Below are 27,324 nucleotides of genomic sequence, written 5' to 3'. Positions count from 1 at the left end.
GCTATTCAATGGAGCCCAACTCAACACTATAGAGTATTTGTCAGCCTTCGTTTGTTTATGTATGCGTGCATGTGTGCGCACATGCGTGGGTGGGTGGATGCAGTGTGCTGTGTGCATGTATGTTTCTTCGCTATCTGTGAAAGCTGGTGTCTTGTGCGTGTTAGGCAAGTGCTGTAGTGCTAACTCCAGATGGTTGCTTGTCTGCTTATCTTTCTTTTCTGCTCACTCACTCACTCCTCCTCCTCCTCCTCCTCTTCCTTCTCCCTCCCTCCCTCTTCCCTCCCTCCCTCTTCCCTCCCTCCCTCCTTCCTTCCTTCCCTCTTTCCTTTTCTCTCACACATTAATTTTAACTAGATAGTTCATCCCCATTTGCATTTAGGTGACTTCTGATTCACCAGACTTTCAACATATCAAATTTACATCTACGAAGTTATCACACATTTTCCAGTTGATCTAACTGTTATGACATTAACTGTTAGATCACAGTCCTTGGTTAGACTGTTGCCAAGTTACCTATGCTTTTTCAGTGGCTACTTTGCTTATGTCAAGCAGCATAGTTAATCACATACAGTAATTAACCTGTGGCTTGCATACTTAACACTATTCCCCCACAGATATGATCGTCTGTCCTGTTACTGCCCATACATTTGCCGGAAGTGCGTGTGTGTGCAATTTCATGGCGCTTCATTGCCCCCTATCCATGGTTATCCTCATCCAGTGCATTTTTGGGGTTTATTTATTCTCCAGTGGACCACAGCAGGATGCAGCTTCTCCTGTGCTTGATTTTTCTGGTGGGGAAAAGTAGGTAGTTGAGCATAAAAGGAATGGCTGATTCCCCAAGCAGGAGTCTTGGGGCTCTTCAGTCTTTACCATTCTTGAGGTTTGAATGCCAGGTTACTGCAATGCAAAAGCTGAGTTCCGAAAATCCAAAGACACTTTAATTCTTGCTTCTCTATGATTGCTCCCAAGATAGTGGATTGGATTGCCTGAACTACTGGGACTAGAGCAGGCATAGAGTGCCAGAAACAGTATGAGGTGGAGAGACACTTAAGATGACAGTGGCATGTGCTGGTGGGAGTAGGACAATCAGGACACCCAGAATCACCCTTGGGACCAGAGATTAAATTAACCTCCATCGGAGGGTTTACAAGTCCCCGACCTCCACCCTCTCTGTGCACCGAAGAGGTGACAGCTTAATGGAGATTTTCAGATGGGGCTGAATTCCGGTGCTCAGCAGTCACTATTGTGCCGCTCGCTCCCTTACGCAGCCAGCCTGAGAGGAGCGCACACACTCTACAGGAACATTGAGCCTCCCGTAGCACTGAGGCACTGGACCCCAAGACACTGCTATCTCCCTAGGAGACTTCCCTGGGACAAGCAGAGGTGGAGCCAGCTCCGGGGAAGGTTCACAGCCTGTCAGCCTGATGTGTAAGGAACTGATCTCACAGGAGGCCTAGGAATTAAAGCAGTTCCTAGGAGGGCTGCACGCTGATGACACTGGCTGCTTAGTTATACGCTGCTGTTATCCTCCTCTCCCGTTAGAGCCCTGACTGGGCTGAGGGGTCCTCCACCTCCTCTTCCCTGTCCCTTTGCCACGCCGAGTAAGTCTCCACTTTCTGCATGCATTTTGCTGGCATCCAAATGGCTTACTGAAGATGGAGGCCAAACAGAGCTTGTTGGGGTACAGGCTGTGGCCCTACATTACTGCCACCTCTCTGCCTGTGAGGATGACGATGGTGGTTTCTAGACTGTAAGGAGCTGCATGTTTGTAGTGGGCAGTGAATGAGCCCTGGGGTCCCTTTGCACAGGAACCATGGAGGCACCGTCTACAGTTCCCATTCCCAGTGCCTCTTATTGCCCACACGATAAACTTGGTATTTGTAGAATTAGAACCTAAAGTATAACTTACTTCATAGCCTTGATATTCCTATAGCAATCACTGTAAGATACTATCAATGTATGTGTTCACAGATGAGCGTAAGCCAACGAGAAAAAGACTGCCCAGTGAGTTATATTAGTGTGCGGATGTAAACCCTGCTTTGGGGAGGAGAGCAAACAGCGCCTTGACATTGGTTAATAAACTTTCTGTCTGGTTCTAACAGTCCTGAGCCTCAAGTGCTCCATGACTATTGGCTCTGTAGAATGCAGCTCTGTTCGTTACCTTGGGATCCTCATTTGCATGCAGTGAGCTGTTCTGTATCATATCTCTCCGACTAGGACTGTGCTCCCAGCCCCACCCTCAGCCCCTCCTTCCCCACTGCCTCTTTGCAGGGACTGAACTGGTGTCTTCGAGTTTCCCTCAGAAGCTGTTTGCTCCAGAACTACACGCTCCGCCTAAACCTTTCAAGCTTCAGATCCATTTTAAAAATCAGATTGTAGTCTTGAGTCCATCATTGACAAGTGTGATTAATTAGAATATGCCAGGTTATAGAAAAATGGGTCTTAGTTTACCATTTAATTAAGAAAGTCTGGGAAACTCTGAAAATGAAACAGCTGTTTTCCTTGGTGCCATTATTTCTTGGTGCTAGTGAGTTTGAATTAAAACAGTGCATTTAAAGTCCTACTCTTTTCTACCACATTTGTTTTCTAAAATACAGGCAAATTCACAGTGATCAGTGTGAAAGTCTAATTTACTTGAATTGTTAATCATGTTCATTTTTATTGATGTGAAGATTCAGAGTCAGGCTTTCTTTTATTGTGCTCTCAAGGTGGAATAGACCAACAGATATTTTTTTGTCAGTGTTAGTCACGTTTTGAACTCATTTACTTAGAGAACGTCAGTAGATTCTGTGTGCTAAAGAAATTTCTGATAGGAAAAGTACATGGAGACATAGTTTAAGCAATGTTTGGGGAGTGGTTTAAAATACATCTCAGGACAGGATTACTAGGAACAGCTTTTTTGCCTACAGCAGTTGACTGCGAATTAGAAATGTTGGAATGCTTGGTATTATCTTTGAAAGAGGAATCTGCAGACGTCTGCATCTACCCTTGGCAAGTCACCAAGCCCATGCATCATGGCATGTTAATATAATTTTATTCTTATATCAGATTTAAAATATTTTTAGCCGTGGAAAATTGCTTCCTCTGATTGACAAAATGATTTAACGAGGGTGTTTTAATGTTACAAAAATGCTTCCGTGTGTGTGTGTGTGTGTGTGTGTGTGTGTGCGTGCGCATGTGTCCGTGATCGCAAGGTCAATTACCACGTCATTTTCGGTCTCTGTAGAAGGAGTTTATTAACATCTTACCAGCATTGCCCTCTCCAGGAGCAGGTGCAGTAGCTCTTGGAGGGTTTAGTGTGCACGGTGGAAGGAAACAGATTTTTCCTATTTCAGAAGTGCTCAAATGGAAAACCTTTTATTTTGCTTTTGGATCTTAATTTGGTTTGGAACAAATGCCAAAGAAATACAGAACAAGGGTGGCTTCCTAAGGTGCACAGCTCGGTGGTTCTGCTGTGCTTTAGAAACACAGGTTTCCTAAGAGCTGTGCATAGGACGTTCTTCCTGTGACTTTCAACCTGAAGTTATTTCCATTGATTTGGGATTTTTTGTTACTCTCTCCCGAATCCCCCAATATCTTTACTAGCTTTTGAGAATTTTATGATTTTATGCTTTATTTTTTTTTTCTGCCCAAAATTCACATGAGGACAACTTGCAAAAGCAGCCATTGACAGGATCAGACTGGGCCTGAGAAAATAGTGTTTTGCCTTCCTGCCTTCCTGCTTACCCATCTTCCTCCCCACCTCCCCTCCTCCCCTCCTCCTCCCCTCCCCTCCTGCTCGCCTGCCCCACATAGAAAGCAAGTTCACAAACAGAAGGAAGTACCTTCCGTTTTTTCAGTAGAGATACCTGGCTTGGACTGCTAAAGCTATCTGGGCTTCAAATATACTTATATATTTATCTTGATAAAATGAGGAGGGACTTTTGGTGCAGATATTGGTAAATGTGTGGAAGAGGTGAGCCTGCCATCAGAAGATGGGTCTGACTCGTCCGCCTGTCTGGTTGTTTTAAGAAGTGTGGCCTGGGGAGGTACTTGGGTTCTACTTCTTATCCTCAGTAAAGCCCCGTGCCAGTGAATGAATGTGTCAGCTGTGCGTTCTGTGCATGTATATGTGAATGCTGTCATGATGACACAGTCACAGGAGAGTGTGTTTAGAATCTGAGTGAGTCTGTGCAGTGACAGCTCCAATGTCTTGTTTTCTTCAGTGAGCACTGGAGTTCATTTTACTGTCTCACAGTTTAAAAGAAATCCTCTCCACTCCCTAGTCAACACTCCCCTGAGGTGTTCCTTGTTTCAATTAGTTTTAAATGCAGTGATTATTAGTATTACTTATTACTGCTACTTACAAAATCAAACTGATCTTTACTGAGAAACAGATGGCATCTTTGTACCAAAGAAAGTGTGCTCGAGATCCAGAGTGGGGCTGCTTAGGAAGATGGATGGCAGGGAGCACCCTCGGGCCCACTGATCCAAGCTGTGCCTTATCACCGTGTCTGTCCAGATTCAGCTCCTTAAACACCCTTTAAGAACCTTCTTTGCAGGAACTGGGAAAAGTTCTCTAAACAGCCTTTGAAAAGTTACTGTTTGCAACAACAACAACAACCACAAAGATTACAGGAGAAGCAAAACACAGAATTCCAAATAATTATAATTTGAATGTAGCTTTTTTGTTCGTAAAGTGCCAGCGAGACCAGTAAGAATGGAGGGAACGGATATTTTAAGTGTAGGTAAGTTAATGCCAGTTGGAACGGAAATGTGTGTGTATGTTTGTGTTTTATGTGATTCTCCCCTTGCTCATCCTGCTAGCACACGAGCATGTCAGCGCCAGAGTTTTAGAGATAAATATTGCAGCCCCCACTCTGAGGAGCTGTGATTCTAGCAGCAGAGATGCATTCTTGGCAAATAAGTAAAACTCACGAGGCTTTTGCAGCTCAGAAGATCAGTTGGAACAAGCCAGAGGCAGGTTCATCAGCACAGCCTCCGATGGGAGTGGTGAGGTCAGGCCTGCTTCAGGCAGGAGTGATGTCAGAGCAGCAGCTTTAAGGATGAGGCTGCTTCCCCTGCAGGTGGAGGGAATGCTGACCTGAGCATGCATGCTGGAGGCTCACAGACCCACGAGCGCATGCCTGGAGGCTCTCAACAGTGTGGAATCTGTTGGGCTTGCAGTCTGTAGTTTGAGGGCAAATAGTAGGAACTGACTAGAGATGGGTTCAGGCAGCTGATACAGTAAGTAGTTCAGAAATGTTTAGAAATGGCCTCGAGAACTTTCATAGCTTCAAATTAATTGTTGAGGTAACTTGAACTCATCTTGATGTGTGGGACAGCTACTGGATAGAAAAATTGGTACATGCTTTATTTTATTTTATTTTTTTTATCAAAAAGAAACATTGGTTGTCTCCTACAGTGGCCTGGGCATGGTTTGAGAAAAATGTTGTCTCCTACAGTGTCATGAATGTGGTTTAGACTCTGGTGTCATAAAACACACACAGTCATTGTTGCCATGCTTGGCGAACTTCAGGAAGTCTACAAGGTCTAGCCATTCTGGCAGACGTTAAAGGAATATGCCCAGCTCTCAGGTCTGTGTGGTGGAATAAGCAGTCAAAGGAACCCGAGGTACCTTCACTCAGCAGGGAAGAATGTTGCACCAGGGACTTGAGGGCCAAGGAGAATTCCTCCTGCTGCTTTAAGGTGGCATTCTGGAGGACGGGACTGGAAGGGAGTCCAGTGCATGGAAGAACAGGGTCACTGCTGTAGAGGACACACAGTAAGTGATGACACAGGAGGTGGAGAGCAGCCAGTCTGCATACAGTGCTGAACGGAGGAGAGACAGCAAGTTTTAGACAGCTGGGAGAAGGGCGGAGACCCTGTCCAGGCAAGAGACAACGGTGTTTAAATTTAAGTCAGAAATAGAGAACTTTGGGAATGAGGAGTTGACCATTTGGGCAGAAGATACAATTAATGATTCGCTATAGGAAGTCAGAAGACATAGCCAAGTAGCTGTCACACTGAATAAGAAGGGAAGCCATCTTGATCTGGGGACAGGTACACCATTGAGTTTGCTTCTACCTGCTGTTTGATTGTAGGTGTAGAAATTGAGAGATGAATTTGAGCCAGACATTAGGACAGGATATGTATGTATGTATGTATGTATGTATGTATGTATATGTGTATGTGTATAGTATCCATCCATCCACCCGTCCACCCGTCCGTCTATCTGACTGTTAGTACTTTTTTCTCAGACTGATGCGTGAGGGCCTTGATATAAAACTAAGAAACTCTGTTGATAAAGGTTGGGCAGAGGAAGGAGAGATAATGCAGAAAATGCATTTTTAGAGTGTCAGGGAGAGACCTGTTATGTGAAACTGAAAGAAGAGAACATTTTAAGAAGGTTCCAGAAGCGTCAGAGAGAACCATGACCCAGCAGAGCCAAGGAGGCACGTAAAACATGGCCTCATGCCACCTAGCGGGAGAGGCAGTCTTATTTTGCTTCACTTCCTAAAGTGTGAGAGACTTGAAGGTGTTCAGAGACTGAGGCAATGGAGATTCGAAAATGGCAGGTCTCCGTGTAAGGAGAGGAAGGCGTTTGGGGAGCGATGGAACTGGGGGCTGGGGGTTACGCTTAGGAGTAAGGGCCGTCAGAAAGCATCAGCCTGGAGGAGAAGAAATGTTCTCCTCTTCCATGATGGCAAGCTGCACTGATTAAACATTAAACGGCTTCTGTGGAGGACAGAAAGCTTTGAGAATACAGGCCTGATGCCCCTTCGTTGTTCTTTGAAGCTAATCAAGTTCTGAGTTAAAGGCCTGAGGCAGAGAGGGGCTGGCTTTGGGCTCCTGTGTCAGGAGCTAGAGTTTGGAAGCCCTATGGGAAGTGGCAGAGGGAGCCGAGGGGCAGAATGTAGAACCGCTGAGTGGCTCTGTGTGCTCGAAGGCATAACGCTAACATGGCACCCGTCTACATCTCTGCTGCTTCTCCTCCAGCAGAGCTCAGCAGCTACATGGGAGAATGCAGGAAACACTGATTGAAACTGAAACTGAGGGTGCCGTGAGCCAGGATTATATAAGACAGCCATCACGTTCCATAAGTCACATTTGTAGATGATAGAATGGTGGGACGACTCTACACTTGGCAAATGCTGTGTCTCTGTGCACAAACTCACTCACTATTCGGAGCACTCTTAGGTACTTCAGCATTTACTCTATCGGTACCTAGGCACCTGCCTCCCTCCTGCCATTCAGATACGCCAGTGTATAACCTGCGTGAGTCTCCCCGCACCTGTTTTGTGCCTGTAAACATCCTTCTTTCCACGGCATCACTTCACTTAAGTATTAACGATTTCTCAGTAGGAGGGGAGATGTATGCTCTGTCTGCAAAAGCTGGTAAGTCCGAGGCAGTTCTTACCTCAGTTTCTGCTGCTCACGTGGCCCCTCTGCAGATCCGTGCATTGAAGCAGTTTTTCCCTTTTGGATGGTCAACTCGATGTTCACTTTGTATCTGTCACCATGGCCATTTTTATACCATGCACACATCATAGCTATCACGGCCATTTGTGGCTCTTTCTGTGTACTCTTGGGTTCCTTTGGGACCAGTGATGAGTTCTAGTCATTAGTTTGCTTTTAATTGCATCCTCTTGCCTGACGTCAGTTATTACCAAGTGGGTGATAGGTAGAAGGTCTGAAGTAACTTATTAAGAGCATAAAGACGCGCTAGAATGACTTCTGAGTCTCAAGGCTGTGCTTGAGCCCGAGGAGAAAATGTGCACTTTACCTGTCCTCTTTTCCTCTCTGTGCTGCCCTGTAGTTCCAGGTCAAGGGAGACGTTTCCTTGTCTGTTACATAGCAGAGCCCGCTATATTAGTCATTAGTCAGTGAAGTGCGCACTCTCCACACAGCCTAAAGCCCACACAAAAGCTTTCACTGAGTTTGTGTACTGATGGGCCAAAAATTGATACTTTTGAAAACTATTTCTAAGTATTAAACATTTCTTAAAAGATATAGAGCATTTCTTTAAATATTCATGACTTAAACTAGATTTAGTGGCCCATGCGTGTATTCCCAGGATCGGGAGGCAGGAGATTTGCTGCATGTTCTAGGCCAGCCTTGTTTATGTCAAGTTTCAGGCCAGCTAGTGGTACCGAGTGAGACCCTGTCGTATGAAAACAAAGCATGCATGTCTATGTACATATTCCTGGTGTACAGTTGGATTTTTACAGAGCACACCATGGCTGCTAAGTAAGTTTGCAGCCAGTGGCTATAGTGTCAAGTGAGTGTCGTCAGCTTGGAGCTGCCTACACTTTTTTAACAGCGAAACAGAAATGGGGAGGAGCTTTAGATTCCGCATACCACTACAGGTCACTTTACCTGAGTATAAGACAGCACACATAGGCATGTGATGATAAAGTAAGCCTTTGCTCTGATGTCACCCGAGGGCCCTCTCTTTTAGCTTCTTTGTCTTGCCCAGTTAGAAGCAGAGCATGGCGGTTAGATCCTCGAGACTGAGAGGTTATGCTGTCTTTGTATCTTCTCTATGTTTGCATTTCCGGTTGGAAACCACGGAGAGTGTTTTCTATGTGGAGCATCACTCCGCATGTTTTCTTTGTCACACTGATTTTTAAAAATTTCAAGATGTGCAGATTTTAATATTTTAGGTGTAGTCGTCACATCCATTTTGCAGAATAGGTCTTTAGGTTCCTCAGGGAGTACATACCTGTACTCTCATTGAAGCCAACGAGGGACCAGCCAGACCCGGGCAAGAGTAGGGCTGGGGTTAAGGCTCCTCCCTACATACAGCCAGTTGTGCAGTTTGCAGGGGAGACAGGTCTTCCCCATCTGACCTCCCTACCCTTGTCTGCTTGATGCCGTCCCTCATTTAGGAAACTTCAGAAAAATTACCGAGTAGCATCTCAATTGTGCAAACAGACCTGTCCTTTTGAGTTGCATTTTTAAATGTCAGCATTCTGGAAACTGCTTTGAGGAATTACATAAAAGAAACCCAAATATTCTAGAAAAAATGGGATTAACTTAAAATTTAAAAACGAGCAGTCAGGTTTTGTGCCTGTGTGTAGGTGTGTCCATCTCTGCGTGTCAGTGCAGAGTCCAGATCAGGACTCTGGGTGCTAGAGTCCATAGTCTTTGTCACCTCGACACAAGCTCGTTATCTGAGAGAAGGGAACCTCAGTGAGGAAATATCTCCGTAAGTTCAGGCTGTAGGCAAGTTTGCAGGGCATTTCCTTAATTATGACTGCTGTGAGGGGTGCAGAGCCAGTTGTGAGTGGTGCCATCCCTGGGCTGGTGGCCCTGGGTTCTATAAGGAAGCAGGCTGAGCAAGCCAGAGAGCCAGAGAGCAGCGCCCTCCATGACCTCTGTGTTAGCTCCTCCCACAGGCTCCTGCCCAGTTGAATGATTGCCTTGGCCCTATGGAGTTGCTCTGGCCATGGTGTTCCGTCACATCAGTGGGACTGCAAGACCAGCTAGCATCCTCACTGAACTGACAGTGAGCAGCCACAGCACTTCTGCCAATATAGGTACACGTGTGTGTGCGTGGCCACGATCAGATTTTCGTGTGGGGATCCCAGTGCAGATTCTCATTCCTGCACAACAAGCACATGTATTCACCAAGCCATCTCCCCAAAGCCATAAATAGTTTATTTTTCTGACTATAATATAATTACATTTCTTTCTTTCCTTTCCTCCCCCCAAACCCTCCCATGTACCTCTCTCACTCTCCTTCAAATTTATGGCCTCTGCTTTCACCATTTTTTTGTTGCACAGATATGCGTATATACGTATATATTCCTAAAAGTTACCTGTGTGGTGTGTACAATGTTCCTTCTATGTCTGTTTTCAGGGCTGATTATTGGAACTGGACAGCCAGTTGGTGTGCTCTTCTCTAGGACACCCACAGCTTTCTGCAGGCACCTATTAGAGCAGAGGAGAGCAGACAGAGTAGGAGCCAGAGGAGCCGATATTTGCCAGGAGACTTTGTAGTGATGTCATGGACTGCATAGTCGTCTCCTAGTAACGGCAGAAGCTACACTCAGAGTCTCCCAGCTTGATGGCCCAGATGTGAGCCGGACAAGGCCAGCGCCGTAATTAGTTTTAGAGTGCATGGGTCTTGATCTTGGAAGTGGTAGATGCCTGATGATGAGGAGTCTGGGCACAGGTAGTTACGATCACGTATCTCCTCCAGTTTTCACTGGATCAGAGTTAAATATGGTGTTCTACTTCGCCCCTGTATCTGAATTCACTTTATGTGAAAACATATATGTGGACACACTGAAGTGTTTATTGTGAGGACAAAGTACATTACTGAAGTGTCTGTCTGGAAATTCTGTCTTTTTAACTTAAGAACTTTGATGTGCAGTGCAAGCTTTGTACGAACAGTGCATTTTCTGGAGCAGATAATTGCTGGGCAGTGATAAGTTCTGGAATAATTAAGTAATCTCATCAGTGTGCACTTACCGTGTACGGCAGCTTTCTTGACAGTGCCACGCCACTTTCCTCTCAGGCGTGCTAACTAGTAGGCGGTCGTGCCAGTTTTTGAGAGCACACGGGTGTGGGTCCTGTGTCTGAAGAGATAAGTAGCAGGTGCCCACATGGAGGCAGAGAGCAAGGCAGAGGCTCTTCCTGCTCTGCAAACAAGAACACCAGTTGATCCTCAGAATCCGTCAGTGTAGACAATCCAGTCGTGGGCTGCCAACGGCCGCGGCACAGCGCACACAACCAATTTCCATAGGATAAAACAGAGTATTTTGGGAAGAAATTACACTCAAAACAATGATCTTCCCCTAAAAGTGAAAAGACATTTCAAGACCTTTTCTGATTGACTTGTATTCGGTCCGTAGGAAATTCAGGTTGAAGTAAGTTTACAAGACTATAGATAGACTTGTGATCATTCTAGCTTTTAGCTTTTATTACCCTTAGTTTAAAAGATTAGATGATATTACTGAATATCAAAATTAGCTTCTTGGGTATTAGATAAATGTAATCATTTCTCCCTACCTATTCCTATTTACTTCTATTTACACCTCCACATATTCTATTTTACCACATAGGGAAGGTGCTGGCTTACCAAGTCAGGGCTTCTGTGCAAGGCTGGTGACTGAAAGATAGTTTACAGAAGCCTGGACAAGTCACGGCCATGCTGCACTACTCCAGAGTCCCCCAGTCAACACATAGACAGGTACTCAGCGTGAGTCCCACCTCAATAAGGACAAGCCTGAGGGGCTGCGCACTGACAGTTCGCAGAGGCTGACATGCTGGCACCTCCACTTCTGAGGAGAGCCCTCACCACAATTGCTTACCCCTTACGTGGCCTATGGGAAGGAAGGGCCCTACCATCTGTCTCTTGAGCCTCCTCTGCTGCTCCACAAGGGAAAGATATGAGGGCAGATCTCTCCCAGCTGCTGCAATTCAAGCTGAAAACGGCCATGTACTTTCACAGTAATTAATAGATTAAAGCCTAGTTTCAGAATGCTATCAACAGTATGGTAGACTTATTAAAATTTCTCTTTATCATTGTGTTTAAAATATTTGGGATGGTGGAATCAGTTCTTTGGGCTGATACAGGAGCGTGAGCTTCTCTGTGAGTTTAGACCACATTCCTAGCAACAGCCATTCACAGAAGTGTCACAGATGAGCTTTATTCACAAGACTAAGTTAATCTCACTGTCACCTTGTTTTCTGTGGAGGCTGAAGAGACTCCCGCTGCCCAGCACATGGAGGATTTATGTGAAGCGGCAGCCATCTCCGTGCGACCGCTACCGCTGCATTAATACTGCTCATGGCTCACAAAACCGTGCTGGAGGCATCGACTTCTGGATGGTGTAAGAGGAAGGGGTTAATAGTTTAGAATTTACCTCTTTCCCTCTGTGATAGTATTTCCCAAAACATTTATTTGAAAGTTCACTTTTTATGGGAGATCAGAGATGTGCAGTTTATTACAGAAATTAGAGCAACTGATTGAATTTCTGCTCCTGAACTCAACACCCAAGGCTAATGGGATGCCAGATACAAATATTATCATTTAGAACAAGGGCTTTTATCCATTTCTCTTTGTCCTTCCCCCTTCTCCCGCCTCAAATCTTCCTCATATAGGCCAGGTTGGCTCAAGCTCTTGCTGTGTGTACAGTGTGATAATTATGAAAGAAGATAGAAACTGGAAACATCTAGATTGCTCATGTCACTGCTGACAAGAACTTAGATATTTAGGGAGCACCAGGAACCAGAGGCCTGCAGCGTCTTTACCCTCTTCAGTGTAGAGGTTAAAAGCCCAGGAATGCAGAGTAGATTGTGCATCAGTATTTCTGGGGTCCCCACCCAGAATCCCTCCCACTTATGAATCCCTGATGAATCCCTCAAGAAGCCATCTCTTTCAACTTTTTGTGAAAGGGGAAAAAATGGACTGCTCCAGCAGCCTCGGAAGCATGCCCCATTCCCCTTCCACACCTTTGCTAATTTCACAGACAGCATGTGAGAGCTAGGAGCCAGCTGGACTGGCCCAGCCATGGAATGCTCACCCTTGGGCCTCATCCCATCACTCACTGGGCATGTAGATATATCACTGCTCTGTGTGTGTATGTTCATGCTCACAAAGAATTATTTTGTCCTAGGAAAGAAAATAGCAGCCCTGCTTTCTGTTTAACCATCCAGTGATAAAGATCTTTAGATGATGATGCTACCATTAAAATGTAAATACATTAGACATGACTAAGTTCTTGACGATTTTGTAGATAGGGTCAGTGTGCGGTCTCAGGACAGAGGGGAGGTGTGCGATAAGCTTGGCGCAGCAGAAGCACAGGACCCCAAGGGCCCCACCTGAACACTGCAGAGCCACGGGTGCCCTGAGGCGAAGGGGCTGTTGGGAGTGGGGCAGGACAGCAGCAGTGCATTGGGCGGTGAACACGTTAGTGTGGTTTGACACTCAGAGCGCACAGCGCTGGGAGTTTCCTCCTGCCGGTTTGTTCATCCGGAGGCATCCCGCAGCTGCAGTTATGCCCTTCTTCCCCCACCCCCGTGCTGGGCTGGAAAGGCTGCAGCTATCAGTTTTCCATGCACTGAGGGGAAATTAATTACATTAAAAATTATCATTTCTGAATTTACTTCTCCCTGTTTTAAAATACCTGAGCAGACATGGAAGTAAGCTAGGAAGTTTATAAAACTAAACTAGGTGGGCTGGCAGGTTCTGTGTGTCCACTTGGCACAAGCTGAGTTCTCACAGGGAAAGGAGCTTCCCTTGAGGAAAGGCCTCCATGAAACCCAGCTGTAAGGCGTTTTCTCAATTAGTGATCAAGGGGGAGGGCCCAGCCCATTGTGGGTGGTGCTGTCCCTGGGCTGGTGGTCTTGGGTTCTATAAGAAAGCAAGCTGAGCAAGCCAGTAAGTAACATCGCTCCATGTCCTTTGCATCAGCTCCTGCCTTCTGGCCTGTGTGAGTTCTTGTCCTGACTTCCTTTGGTGATGAACAGCAATGTGGAAGTGTAAGCTGAATAAACCCTTTCCTCCCCAGCTCGCTTCTTGGTCATGATGTTTGTGCAGGAATAGAAACCCTGACTGAGACACTAGGGGAAGTTAAGACAGCATTATTTTCATTATAAATGATTTCATAATAAAAAAGTACCCTTTGGGGAGTCACTGTTGGTTTTTCTGCATTTACTATTACACATACGTTATCAGAAATGCAAGGATTTATTAGTTTCCTTTCTCTTCCATATAGTTTTCCTCTAATTGATTATTATGGTCATATAAGAAAGACTAGCTATTTTGCCAATGGTATGATTTTGAGGATTACTGTTTATTTTTGATAAAAATAATATTTTTATATGATAAAAACATAGGCTGCCCAGTGCAGCATTTCTGTGTCTTCAGCAGAGCGAATGCGGCAGCCCTGGCTGAGCATCGCCTTCCTTAGCTCTGCAGGGCAGCAGAGCTGGTGATGGAGATCTGTAGGGAGTGCTTGCCTGGCAAAGACAACGTCCTAGGCTCTAGACAGCAGCTTCGTGCCCAGCCCCGTAGGATTAGAGCATTAGAGTGATTCCTAAAACTCACACTGTTTAAGCTTGAAGGTGTGCTGTATTATTAGGCACTTCCTAAATGTCTGCTACGTTCTAAACAGAATACTGTGTATGCCAACACATTGGAAGAATCGTTCTTAGGGTCAGGAAAGGGAGCAGAGAACGTAAGAACAGTAAAGGTTCCACAGCCAGTACACACTTACCTTAAATAGCACCATTTGGCTCCACTTTAAGGTGGTTTCTCTTCTCTTTGTTTTCTCCACTCCTCCTCTGTCTTTATACAGCTAACAGCCTTTTGTGTCCTTTTTCTCTTCCCTCTGCCTCCCTCCCTCCTTCCTTCCTCCCTCTTTTATTGATTCTCTTCCTTCTGTCTCAGAGTGATCTCAGAATTAAGTGTTGCTCTTAAGGGATTGAAAATGTAGTGTATAGGGAATCAGCAGGCAAGAGTGCTTGCTGCTTTTCCAGAAGACCTGATTTAGTTCCCAGCACTCACGCCGCCCAGCTCAAAATGTCCATTACCTCCAGCCCAGGAGGTCTACTTTTCTATTCTGATTTCCAAAGATACCACACATATGTGGGAAATGCACACACGTACATACACCACACACAGACACTCACACACACACACACACACACACACACAGACATACACATACACATACACACAGACACAGACATACACAGACACACATACACACACAACCACAGACATACACATACACACACACAGACACACACATGTACGTAGGACACAGGCATGTGACACACACAGACACAGACACAGACACAGACACATAAAAGTAACATTTATAGCTCTGGTATGGTAGTTTTTATTTGTGTTCCAAATTAATGAAGAATGAATGAATGAATGATCGAAGAGTTGGAAGCAGTAAAATGGAGTTTTCTGTTTCTGTAGAATTTAGGGTTCGTTTATGCTACAGCAGAGCAGAATGGTCCTTGCTGCACACCCCTCAGAGAAAGCACTGCCCTTGGCATTAGAGCCATAAACAGAGCAACACACAGAAGACACTAGAAGTTAAAAATGCACCCCGACTTTTTAACATGTTGTGGTTTTCCCCAGTTCTTATAAACAGAACCCTTTAATGATGATCATCTTACACAGACGGTTTCTACAGTGTCTGAATTCTAAAGATTCCTCCAGAAGCTCTCCAGGCTGTGATGAGTGACTGCACTCTTGCCCAATGTCCTTGCCTCCGAGTAGCTGGGTGTTTGACATTCTTGTTCCTCCCTGGAGGCACTTTAGACTTTCTGCAGATTTCCTCACCATACCTAACACTACTAGTAACTTCCTCGTGAATGATTCTTTGCTTGTGTGCTAAGGTAGAGGTGTGTGCGCTGATAACATCCTCTGATGGTGTTCAGAGACAGGCTGGGGATACTTCTGCCATCCCTCCTGAGCCTCAGGATTATGTCTTTCTTTTTTTTTTTTTTTTTTTTTTGTACTAGAAGCCACCATTAATAAGGAAGTGTCTAAAAGAAGGGATTGTGGAGGGAAGCTATTGTATAGATCATTCTGGACTTGACTAAAAAAAACTGTTAAAAATTTTTACATGTAATTTATTCATCAAATTGCTTAGAGAATAAAGTCTTTTTAAGGCTAAGAAGATAGTGTTTAAAGAGAAATTATTTACACGATTTTAGAATAGTTGTAAACATGCAGCATCTATGGTTATGGAGAACAAGCAAGCAAAGTGTGACTTATACTCTTTTCCTTTTAAATCACTTTTTCTGTGTTAATTAATGCATATTTGGGTAATAATTGTTAATAAAGAATGGGTACAAATATAGTTCCTAATAAAGATTTTCATAGTTTTCTCCTGGGCCTTGAGCCTAGGACCTTGCTCATGCCGGCCAGCAGTGTTTACTAAGTTCTACCTCAGCCGTTCTCATTCATATGTTTTGAGGCAGGGGCTCATGGAGTTTCTCAGCCTGGTTTTGAACTTGGGATCTTCTTGTTCTATCATCTCTAGTATCTGGGATGACACGCCTGTGCTCCATACGTTTCTGTTGGATGTCGACAGGTGCGCACTTCAGACTACAGTGGTCCTTGCTGTCTATGCTGAATAAATGCTAGATTTGTAGAGTCATGTAGAGTCTCTTAAAGGAACGAAAATCAGTTAGGATGTACATAACACAATTCTTTTATGTAAGAGACATAATCAGCCTTGTAGTAGAACACTAGACTTATTCTAGTTGCATATACACCTTCAGTTTTTCCTAAAAATTAATTTCTTAAAAAATTTATGCAATTCAGCCTTTAAATTTATTGAGATAAATTTTAGAAATCACAGGAGAAAACCAGAAGTTGTAATGAAATCATAGTTATTACAGCCTAAGAAAACTTCACATTTGTGGTATAACATTATATTTATTATTCACTAATCATTACTCTAAATTCCCTCTGTAGTGAGACTTATATTTGATAAGAATGTAGTTTATTGTGTCTCTGAGAACACGAGCGAATTCACAGTTGTGATTACTGGAAAGGAATAGATCACCTTCACTGTTTCTTGATGGGATGCTTCATTCAGATTTCCCATCAGCCTCTATTCTACTATTAAAACCAGCAATGGGCATGCGGGCTGCAATTCCAGAGACTCCCCTCCTCTCCTCAGTTCTAAGTCATTTATACTCATCTTGTTAGTGAGGACTCCATGTGTCTGTTCATGTGTGGTTTTAGCAGCTGAATTCTTGGACAACTTACGAATGTGTGGCAAATCACTCTTATAACAAAATATTGCAACCTCATCATCATGTGTATTTGGAGCAGGGTTTAGAACTGCACTGGTGGGTGTGCAAGCGAGCAGTTATCACTTAGAAGCCTGCGACATTCAAGGAATTCTATCTGCTGCACAAGCATGAAGAGTGGAGCTTAGCCTGGGCAGTGTTCCAGTTCTGATTCCTGTTTGAAACATTGTCTCAGAAGTAATGCTAATAATTACACGGAGGCAACGGATCACCTGTCTCTTGAGTCTTATCATTTTTATACAGTTTGCAAGTTTAGAAAGATTGCAGCTGTCCGGAATAATGAAAAAGTGTACGGTTTGTTTTCAGAAACAAAAAATCTGAGATACAGGTTAAAATGAGGACTGAACTTTGAAGCTAGGTCTCCACAATGTGATGCCATTAATTTCATTTATAAATTTCATTTATAGATCCTCATCCCTGTACATCTGACTAGCACTCCCATGTCTGTAACTCTTACTGTGCAGGCAGATCACAGTTGACAACGTGTACAGGTAATTTTTAACTGAATGGAAGAGCAAACGTTTCTCTCATATTTATCAACATAGACATTAATGAATAAGCCTACATGACAGCAGTGGGAAAGAACTATTCAACACTCAGAAAGTGTCTGTGAGTGAACCTGGTTTTGCTCCATCCTGTGTGCGTCCCACATGTATGCAGCCCACATGTATGCACACACTGGCATTTTACTACTTGGTTTAAATTTGTCTTTTTGTTTTTGTTTTGGTTTGCATTTAAATTGACTCTGATATATTTGGGTTCCGGCATGTCACTTGTCACCAGAGGCTTGATAGTCATTCTGTTGCAGTCTTAGTCATTTTGCACGACTTGTATGATTGTATGCAAATACTAATGATTTTTTATTCTGATGTTAATAAAACTCCTAAATTATGAAGATGTGGCATTGTTGTTTGTTTTGTTCATTTTGATGCTTATAATTATGAGGTTAGAATGCATTTCACGTGTGTATATGATAGCTTTTTAGTTTTTCATATGTTTCTAAATTAAAAATCCCAGTTTTGACTTCCCCCAAATCTTTTCAGTATTTTTTTCCTTAGCCGTAATAAAACCATAAGTAAAAAGTATGTATGTCCATCATGTGCATGTTTATATAAAAGAAAGGACAAAGCCTTAAAGCAAACAGGAAACGGAAACAGTTGAGGCATGACTGTACTGCCTTCAAACAGATGTTTCTCGGGTGGTAAAGTCACCTTAGTCAGCGCCACAGCAATGGGCTGCTGGTATCAACTTACCAGAACTTGTATTGACTCTGATTTTGGTCACTTTTCTTAGTTTCTTGGGGAAATATGGATAAAGAGAGGTGCAGCACACCCTGGAAAAATCTAATTTGAAAACTGTAACAAGGTTATTCTATATTTAAAGGATTATAATTTACCAGTCAATCACTTTTTCACTTGTTTTGAAAACCTTTGTTGTATCCTGGGCTTAGGAAAGATTTAGCAATCTATCATGGTAATGAATTCCTCCTTCAGGGAATGCCGTTTGCGATACTCTCAGGGGTTAGGTAACTACCGTGACATATTTCTACTCAGTAATTTTCATCTCAGTGGATACAGATTTAAGTAAGTAATGTTATTCGGGACTATTTCTGAAGTCTTTTGACTCATTTTCACTGTATAGAAAATATTAAAACTGAGGCTGCAAGTGATTGAAGGTAAATGGGAACATCTCTGATTATAAAGGAAAATGATGCTCAATTAGACAATTCCATACCTGTGAGAGTCTCGGCAGACACTGGTGCGGTGTCTATTTTAAGAGCATAAATCAGACTGCAAAATGGATTCCTTAGAAATAAGTGTACGGAACTCTGCTTGAAGATGCCTTCCCTTAATTTACAATACTGTCACCCTGTGACTGTCAGCAGGTGAATACGTGACATTGATTTCTGAGTTGCTGACAGCCTGTACAACCCCAGAACAAATTGGTGGAATCCTAGTTCATGAGAAAGTGGTGCTAACAGAGCCCCCCTTTAGGTTCTCTCTCTCTCAGCTCATGTGCTCCGCCAGGGTGCACAAAAGTAGGTTGATTGCTTAGAGTTGAAAGAACATTCTTAAACTAAAAATCTCCACGACAGTAACCCAGACTGTTGAGCGAGTTCCTTTACACGTAAATCCTTTGATGCAATTCTCTGAGAGTGCAGATTTCCTAGTTCAATCGCACCCACTTAAAAATCAAATCAACTAGAAAATTCCATTTAGTTAGATAGGGAAAGAATTCCTATAGACTATGAGCATAAAAGTAATAATTGAGTTTGATGTGTGTTGTAATATTGCAGAGGTTTAATACACAGGGGTTCCCAGCGAGATCGTATATAGTCACAAGGTTCCTCTTCCTGTGGTTGTCACGGAAAAATACCCATCGGTAGCTGGCTTCCAGTTGCCTTCTTAGCCAGTGTTGAGCAATCTATATCTAATTAAAAATTGAAACTGCCTGACATAAAATTGTAGTATAGATCGCTACACCATGTTTAGCTGAGCTTTGTAGACAGACCCTTGTTGATTTTTAGTTTTATAGTCTGCTTTCATAGCAAATCCTCTGAATGGTTGTGCTAAGGGATTTTTTTTCTTGGGGAGTGGGGGTTTCTTCTGTTGTGCCAAGGGGCAGATTATAGCAAGGAGACAAATTATTGCCAATATATTAACCCATTCACTTTTCAGCTGTTTGCTTCTTTTCTTGTGTGTGTGTGTGTGTGTGTGTGTGTGTGTGTGTGTGTGTGTGTGTGTGCGCGCGCGCGTGTGCTCGGGCATGTGCATGCATGCGTGTGTGCACACATGGGTGTTAGCTGTGAGGCTGACTCAGAGGACTGTAGTAGAAGAAAGTGTCTGCAATGAAGAGCATAAACCGTGGCCTCCTGTAGCGCTGGAAACTCAGTGAACTCAGCCTCATCGGTGGAGAGTCGTGGTTTGGGGATAACCGTGCATTGCAGAGACGGTCTGCAATCGATACAGCAGGGGAAATAAAAACTATTGTGTGATGGAAATTGGCGATTCTTCTTACGGTCCCAGGAGGGCTATTATGCAAACATTTCTCACTGTGTAGGTGGATTTATATATCACATTTTCAAAAATCATTTTTAATTTGTTTCTTTTTTATTTGTTTGGTTTTATTAAAATAATTAAATCTTAGAACAATAAAAACTATGTTTTCTAATGAACACATTTTGTGCCTTTTTTTAAAACAGAATTTATAAAGTGTCAGATACTCTAAGATACTTTTTATAGAATTTCCCTGTTTATTTCCAACAGTCCTGAGTCTTCCTCGTTTAGCCACTCCAGGACTCTGGGAGCCTCCCTGTCCTCAGGGCAGCCATCCATAAGGTCTTAGTAACCTCTGCAGCTCATTTCTGGTGTTGTCCTGCTCTGCCTTCCGCTCACCAGCACAGCTAGTGTCCCTGTCAGAGTTTACACAGCATGCTGGCAGCACCCCCATCATGGTGTACTCATTGCTAGAGACCCATCAGTGGCCTCACTGTAGCCTTGGCTTGAACCCCAGGAGGATGCAGCCCAAAAGGTAACCCTTTGTATTTGCTTCTGCTCATCTGTTAGTGTAAGAAAGTTAGCAAGTAAAGAGAACACGTGATAGCAAGCTTTAATACGGAGAGAATAAGACCAGAACTACACTGGTGTGAAGGTATTAGGCACTCACAGACTTCTGCTGAACTGAAGTAGACTCCCTCCATGTTTATAAATCTGATCTGAGAACATTGAGGTGGATCATAAGGTCTCAGTGACTTCTTACGACTACTATTTTTGTTATTTGCATGAGCCCCAGACCATGCTAACCCTGTGATGCACAATGCTGTGCCTTGACTGTAAAGCTGGCAGCACTCTTCCTCTGACTTAGGAAATAGGCCTGCAGCTGGCCCATGGCTATATATAAGAATCAGTGATGTACACACACACACACACACACACACACACACACACACACGCACCACACGCACTTACCCACGTCTGTTGGCAAAAATACAACCCAGCAGTTTCTTCTAGTGGTATAGCCACCTAGAAAGTTATTAAAAAATCACTCTCAATCTGAAGCAAATATAGTCCAATTTAAATTGGGTGAAGATTTTGGGTTTATTTATTAGCTACATTCTAAAGAATACTCAGTGGTCTAACATAGGAGGCTGAATCTTGAATGCGAAGAGAGATGTGAAGGAATCTTACCTTGCCTCACCCTACAGAACCCCCAAATAGTCCCTAAGAAAACCTGCCCTCAGGCGGATATCTCCCATGCCAAGTTCTAGCCTAGGGGCCCAAGGGACCCCCCTCAACCTGATTTCTGAACTGATCAAATTAGAAGCTAAATTATGCTGTGCACTGTGGTCAAGCATGCCCCGTTAGCACTGCTCCCTCCCTTGTACTATCTCTGGTCTCCAGCTGGCCAGAAGCTGCTTTCCTCTGCATCTCTTGTCACTGCCATGATTGCTGTGGGGAAATTCTCACAACCCCATTCCATCAGAGCCATCTAAAATTAGGGAGTAGAGAAATAGGATTTCTATACTTGTGGGCTTTCAGAGTTTATGTTGACTTCGGGCCTTTCGACTATGAGAACAGACAGGTGGTGTTTCACTTGGCCTTGTGCCTCAGGGAAACAAAAGATCATGTTTGGACAAAGAAAACCTAGTTTCTCATTTGGGTTTTAAGTATCGTTTGAATGATAACATAATATGTTAGGTCACCCAGTTTAGAAAGGATCCTCTCCTCACATGCATAAACTTGGACCAGGCTGTGGCTACATTAAAGAATGTTATATGTGAACATCAACCAGAATGTCTTAGTATAGCCTAAAAACCTACCCTAGTCCATTACACCCGGCTGCATGGCATTACCGCCTGCAGACTCTGTCCCCCCAGTGAGTTCTAGAGTTGCACATAATTTCTGAATGCCTCCTCCAGAAGGTTTTTCCCCCCTAAGTTAAATGCAAATTAGCATGTGCTATTTGCCTTTTGATTTCCTTTTATTGATTCTTTAGGAACTTTCACAAATTTTCAGTTTATTTTACACAGATCTCATCTCTCTTTCTGACTATTCCAGGCAGGAACTAACCTAAGGATCAAGGTCGTTTATGGTTCCCGTGTTACATTTTATTTCTCTTATTGTTTGTAGATTGAAACGTGTCTGTTTAAAAAAAAATAGAATGTAGGCGTTTTGCATCTTCTGGTACCTAGGAATCTAGGAGGGCATGATTGACAGCTGCCTCTTACCTCCTAGCCCTTTGGCTTAGGTGGCAAACCAGATAATTACAGGTACAGGTTTGTAGGATATGGGATTTACCCCCGACCCCAACATACACACCCAACCTAGTACCTTAGTTGCATTCTTTTCTCAAAAAGAGGGTCTTTGATTGCAGTTAAATTGTGAAGTTCTAACGCAATGTTAGCTAAATTTTTTACCATGTCAGCAAGCGGAATATTGTTTGCACTTCCTTGCTTTTTAAATGCTGCTCAGGGAGCTGCGTAAGTTATAATTGATGCACAGAAGAGATTTCAAATTTTATATGCCTATAAATTGGCACTGCTACACAGACTAGAAAGATGAGATTGGAGGAGTTATTTTCCCGTGAGAATGATACAAATTACTGTCAAACTGTTTATGCTTGCTGTAAAAATATTTTCAGTGTACAGGTACTTGCTCAGTAGCTGGATAGCATTCTTAATAATGTGCAGCATTTTGAGCCAAAGCGAAATGTTTTTCAGTAGCCGTTATTCACCGTAGTATGCGGTTTTAGTCACTGCAGGGCCTAAGTGCCTGTAATCATGTCTGTTCTTAAAATTCACACTAATTAGCTTAGGTGTAGAGTTTTCCAACATTGAGGGACGGCAGAGTTTATGCTGTCTGCCTTATTCCTTTACACAGGAAGAAGTCGCTGCTTAGAGGAATTTAATAGTAAGGCAAGGTGAAAGCCCAGGAAGTGCGCATGCTCGGAACTGAAATGGAATTTTCCTGCTCCTTGGCTGATTCGCCTCATGGATTATAAACCCCTGTGCTAAACACGGAGTCATGTGGTGGTTAGTATGGGTGCCTCTTGTCATGAGTAGCTGACGGTCAGCCTCCGTCTGACTTAATACCCAGTGTCTAAGACAAATCTGCAGCACTTACCGTACGAGAGGTTAGAAGAACTTTTAGAAGACATGGCATGAGCACGGCGAAGGCACAGTTCATCCCTTTGTAGGGCAGTTTAGTAACGTCAGCGTCGGATGGACGCGTGAGGGGATCCTTCACCGGATACTCAGACAGCCTCTGCGATGACCTGTCTTGTCCTTTTAATGTGATTTCAAATGGGAGCAGAGGAGTGTGTGTTCTGTAGGCCTGACCCAGGAGAACCACATGTGCAGTGGGACACAAGGACAAGGACGCGGTGTTTGTGTATGAAGACGGACTTCAACTGAGCATGTAGGGAAAATAGGTTCTTGATTTCCTCCATTGCCAAGTAAAACAATATACTTTTTTTTTTTAAGAGAAAGTCCTGGAAAGTAGTTAGTCTGCATTAAAGTCATCAAATGGGCATGTTTTCGTGCCCCGGTGACATCTATTTATAAGTTTGTTCTGTGTGTGAATGAGACATCATTGCTGTCCTGAAGGTCCGTCTGTCCCCTCGTCCTCAAGAGAGGTTCATGCTATTCCTGTGGCGTTGCCTATGTGGAAGGAAGGAAGGAACGCTATTCGAACATAGATGCATATCAGCAGTTCCTAGAGAACAACCCTCCCCCCACCCCCGTTCAATAGCCTTAGTGTCTCAACTTTCCTGAAGAAGGAGCTTTAGGAACTGTATGGTGACAGTTATAAAAGGGAAAAAATTACAATTTTTACCCAAACACATGCACACAAGGGCCACAACCACCACGAAAAAAATCTTTCCTTAAAAGCTGCAGTTTGGTGAGTTAGGGACTCGTGACCGCAGTAACTGAGAGGGTGAAATCTGAATGGCAGGGGAGAAGCATGAAGCATGAGCCCCTCAGCCCCGATCTTTGGCCATGAATTAAGGTCAGGGTTAGGTGTGCCAGAACCAGCTGCCCCAGAGCAGAACGTGGGGCTGATGAGCGAGGTAGCCCTACAGCCAGGAACCAGAGGCCATGCTGGGAACAGCGGCTCCGTGTGTTCTCTGCCATGCGCCTAGACTGAGCCCTAAGGAGTGGGGTGGCCGTTTTCTCTAACGCGTGCTGCCGTGGGCCTCATGAACATTGTTACTTCCGTTTCCTCCGTGATATCGCACATATCTGTCGTAAAAGCTGGTAGGTTTGAAATGTCAAGTTCCTATCAGGAATGTCTCGGTAAAGGTTTCTGATACTGTTTCTTTCCTTCTTAGTCCTGTGGTCTTAGTCCTTAAAACATTTTAGGTGGATCTTTTAGGGAAAATTAAAAGTAGACTTTTCAAAGTATGCCAAAGTCCCGACCTTCGCATCAGGAATGAGACCTGCACCTACCTCGAGAGCTTTCCCTGCAAAACTACCGACATGAAGTGCGGTGCGGTTACCAATGGCATGGTCAGCATACAGACCGAATGTGAATCTCGGCTCTTTACAAATTAGTCATTTTACGAACCAGTACTGTTTGCTAGGTATTTAACTCTTGTATGTTCCAATTTCCTTTTATCTAAAAATGGAGACAAAGATAGTGCCTACTGCAGAGACTTTGTGTGTGTGTGTGTGTGTGTGTGTGTATATCTTCCTAAGGTATCATTTTATAAATAATATGAACAATATAAAATTGTAATTGATGATATGCACTATTCAGTATAGTGTGGTACTTACTGCATACAAAGTTAATTTAAGAACTTGCTATTATGCTGTTAATGTTTTTATCCTACAGAACTGATATATTTTCAAAATATGACTTTGTAATTAGAGAATAGTATGCCATTGCCTTTCAAGGACAGTCTTAGTATTTACTGATTTGACTCCATCCTTCTTCCAGTGGGTGGGGTTGGGGTTATCCAGAGAGATGTAGACGTTTCAGATGAGGACAGGTAAAACTACAGAGCAGTAAATTACCGTCTTTCGGCATCTTTAGGTAACTTGAGGCGCTGGGCTCGCTCGGAGGCACATTTTTATAATCCCAGTACTCGGAAAGCTGATACAGGTGCTCAGTAGTTCGAGGCTGGCATGCATTTCATAGGGAGACCCTGTCACAAAGGAGGAAGGGAGGGTATAACTGTGGGCCTTTCTTTGCTCACCCCAGTTCCCAAATGACACAGAGGCCTATATTTAGTTACACTACATTTGGCCTTAGCTTAAGAGAAGTGCAAACTCTTGATTTCTTCAGAAAGTCAGTTGTGTCAGATAGTGTTTTGCTGGGGCAGACATGTGAAGGGGTTTTCCTGAGGCGGACACAGGCGAAAGGATGTTTTGCTAATCAAACACGTGAACGACCACGTGACAGAGGCTTGCTTTGCTCTGCTTCTCTGTTCTTCACTGAGGACAGGTGTGCACTAGTTCCACTTACGTTGAGTTGCTGGTCTCCACTTGGGATGATGTCACGAGAAGGAACGTGCCAAAGAACTTCTGGAGGTGACCTGGCGGCTTCGTGCACTTCCCTGGATTCAGGCCAGAGCTGTGGGAGGACCCGTGATGTTTGTAGGAGTCTAAATGGTATAAGCAGGACCAAAGGGACAGTGGTGGGAGGCTTGCACCGCGTCTTGGTCTCACATCTTCATCTTCGCTGATCTTCACTTCTTTGAGAGAGGTAAGGCAGAGGCCTTCTCCTGGCGTCCTCCCTGATTCTGGCTTCTGCTGACTCAGACCGATTAGGCCTGGCTGTCTCTGCTAGGTAGTGCCCTGCTGCTGATTCCTGGTTGCAATCCCGACTGTACCAACTGGACTGCTGGGAGAGTCGTGAAGTGTTTGTGAGTGGATCGAGCTGCCCCTGCTGACTCCTGTGAACTGAGCTGCTGATTTCCTGACAACCCAGATTGAATTTGCTCCAAAGAACAATCCCTGAACAGGCCTATTTCCCCCATATTCTAATAACTTTGCTTTAACACCAACTCTGGTGGGTGGTGGGGTAGAAGGGGGGCGGTTAAAGCTTTTAAGAACCGTTAATAAAAGTATGTTTAGAAAAATTTAAGAAGACACTTAGGCTTGCTCTCCTACTAGCTCTTAACTTAGGCTAGCCCAGTTATACCATTTTATGTCTGTCACATGGCTAGTTAATTACCTTGCCTTTCCTCAGTTTCCCATTTCCTCCAAGTCTGGGTGGCAAATCTCTCATGTCTCTCTCTTTCCCAGAGTTCCCTTCTCTCTGCCCAGAAGCCCCACCTTACTATTTTGCCATTTGCTATGATAGATCATAGGCTTTTTAGTTTAACCAGTCAGATGGCACTTAGGCAGGCAAGAAAGGGCAGAGACACATCTTCATACAGTGTAGGGAGATAGGAAGAGGAGAGAGAAAGGCGGCTTTTAATGTGCAAACACATTTTTCATCTACTAATTCATGTGGCTATTTTCATTTGTATGGTAAGTCTTCCTAAAATGTATGTAAACTACTTACTTCTAACTTAGAAAGACAGCCTTTCATGATTCTATGTGAACTACTTACACATAGCTTAGAAAGACAGCCTTCCGTGGTGTCCGTGGCATTCAGAGCTTCGTGTGTGGGGTGGAATGTGTGTATTCATGGTCACTTCTGACATTCTGTCATTAAAGCACCATTAGTAAAAATTTCTTTTGTCATACTGGGAAGTGAGCCCAGGTCGTCGTGAATGGACAGGTGTACCCGTGAGCTGTAGCCCTGCCCCAAGCAGGTCCTCTTGGTAAGGTACTGCATTCATTTAGAAACTTTAACCATGGAGAGCTCAGTTCAAATCCTTTAATCTCTTAACCTCCCAGGCTTGGTTTTTGTTATGGTTTATGCTCTCATTTTAAAGACGATGACAGTTGTGGTAATGCTAGATTTACTCTTTCATCACCTGAGTGCCATCGTGCCTCAGATGCCATCCGAAGCTTTAAGGATACATTGAGGAAGCTTTTGGATGAGATGGTTATCTTAGAGGTTTATTTTTCTCTTTGTTACTGTGATTTAGGGATCTTAGTTTTTGACTGTGCTAAAGACTAAACCCAGAGCCGTGTGGATGCTAGGCTATAGCAACTGAGAGCATCCCGGTTGTTCTTGAGAGTTCAGAACCCCGAGCACACATGCCCGTCCACCGGGCTGCTCTTTATGGTATGCAATCAAATTTTTTTATTCTCTTCCACAAAATATCTTAGTCAATAAATGCGGTGGCCAGATTTGAAGCATACTGTACAGAGGTGAGATTAAGCACATGGTTTTATTCGACGTAACTCACCTAGAATACCATGGGATGTTTTAGCATTTGAATTTAAGCTGGGCTTATTTCAGTTAAGTTTCAATCTTTTAAGGTTGTTTCTTTCCCTCAATAATCAAAACTTTATTTAAAAACTGACCCCCAAGTAGGAGAACATTTCTGTATACCTTAAAAAAATCAAACATAAACGCATCGGTGGATAGGCTAAACTTACCAAATTTATGGCAATGCCATTTTTGAAGAAACACAAGTTCATAAAGCTGT

General features: G+C 43.7%; 1 protein-coding gene across 10 annotated transcripts in view; it reads left to right on the top strand.

Annotated features, from left to right (window-relative positions):
• The window catches only part of Fbxl17 (F-box and leucine-rich repeat protein 17), a 426,384-nt gene that overhangs the window by 170,573 nt on the left and 228,487 nt on the right, over nucleotides 1-27,324 (top strand). For 3 of the 10 annotated variants that reach the window (XM_087566527.1, XM_087566526.1, XM_087566520.1), the window contains 2 exons: nucleotides 25,221-25,481; nucleotides 25,566-26,450. The exons of 5 other annotated variants lie outside the window; for them this stretch is intronic. In XM_087566527.1, coding sequence (XP_087422653.1) covers nucleotides 25,221-25,461 — 241 coding nt within the window. In that variant the 3' untranslated portion in view covers nucleotides 25,462-25,481; nucleotides 25,566-26,450. Of the gene's footprint in view, nucleotides 1-11,687; nucleotides 11,823-13,405; nucleotides 13,502-25,220; nucleotides 26,451-27,324 lie in introns of those variants that run through there. 2 more of the 10 variants (XM_087566521.1, XM_087566519.1) reach the window with 2 other exon arrangements.

The sequence above is a fragment of the Rattus norvegicus genome, chromosome 9 (genome assembly GCF_021556685.1).
Source record: "Rattus norvegicus strain SHRSP/BbbUtx chromosome 9, alternate assembly SHRSP_T2T, whole genome shotgun sequence".
Lineage (NCBI taxonomy): Eukaryota > Metazoa > Chordata > Mammalia > Rodentia > Muridae > Rattus > Rattus norvegicus.
This window is presented reverse-complemented; position numbering and strand designations above follow the sequence as displayed.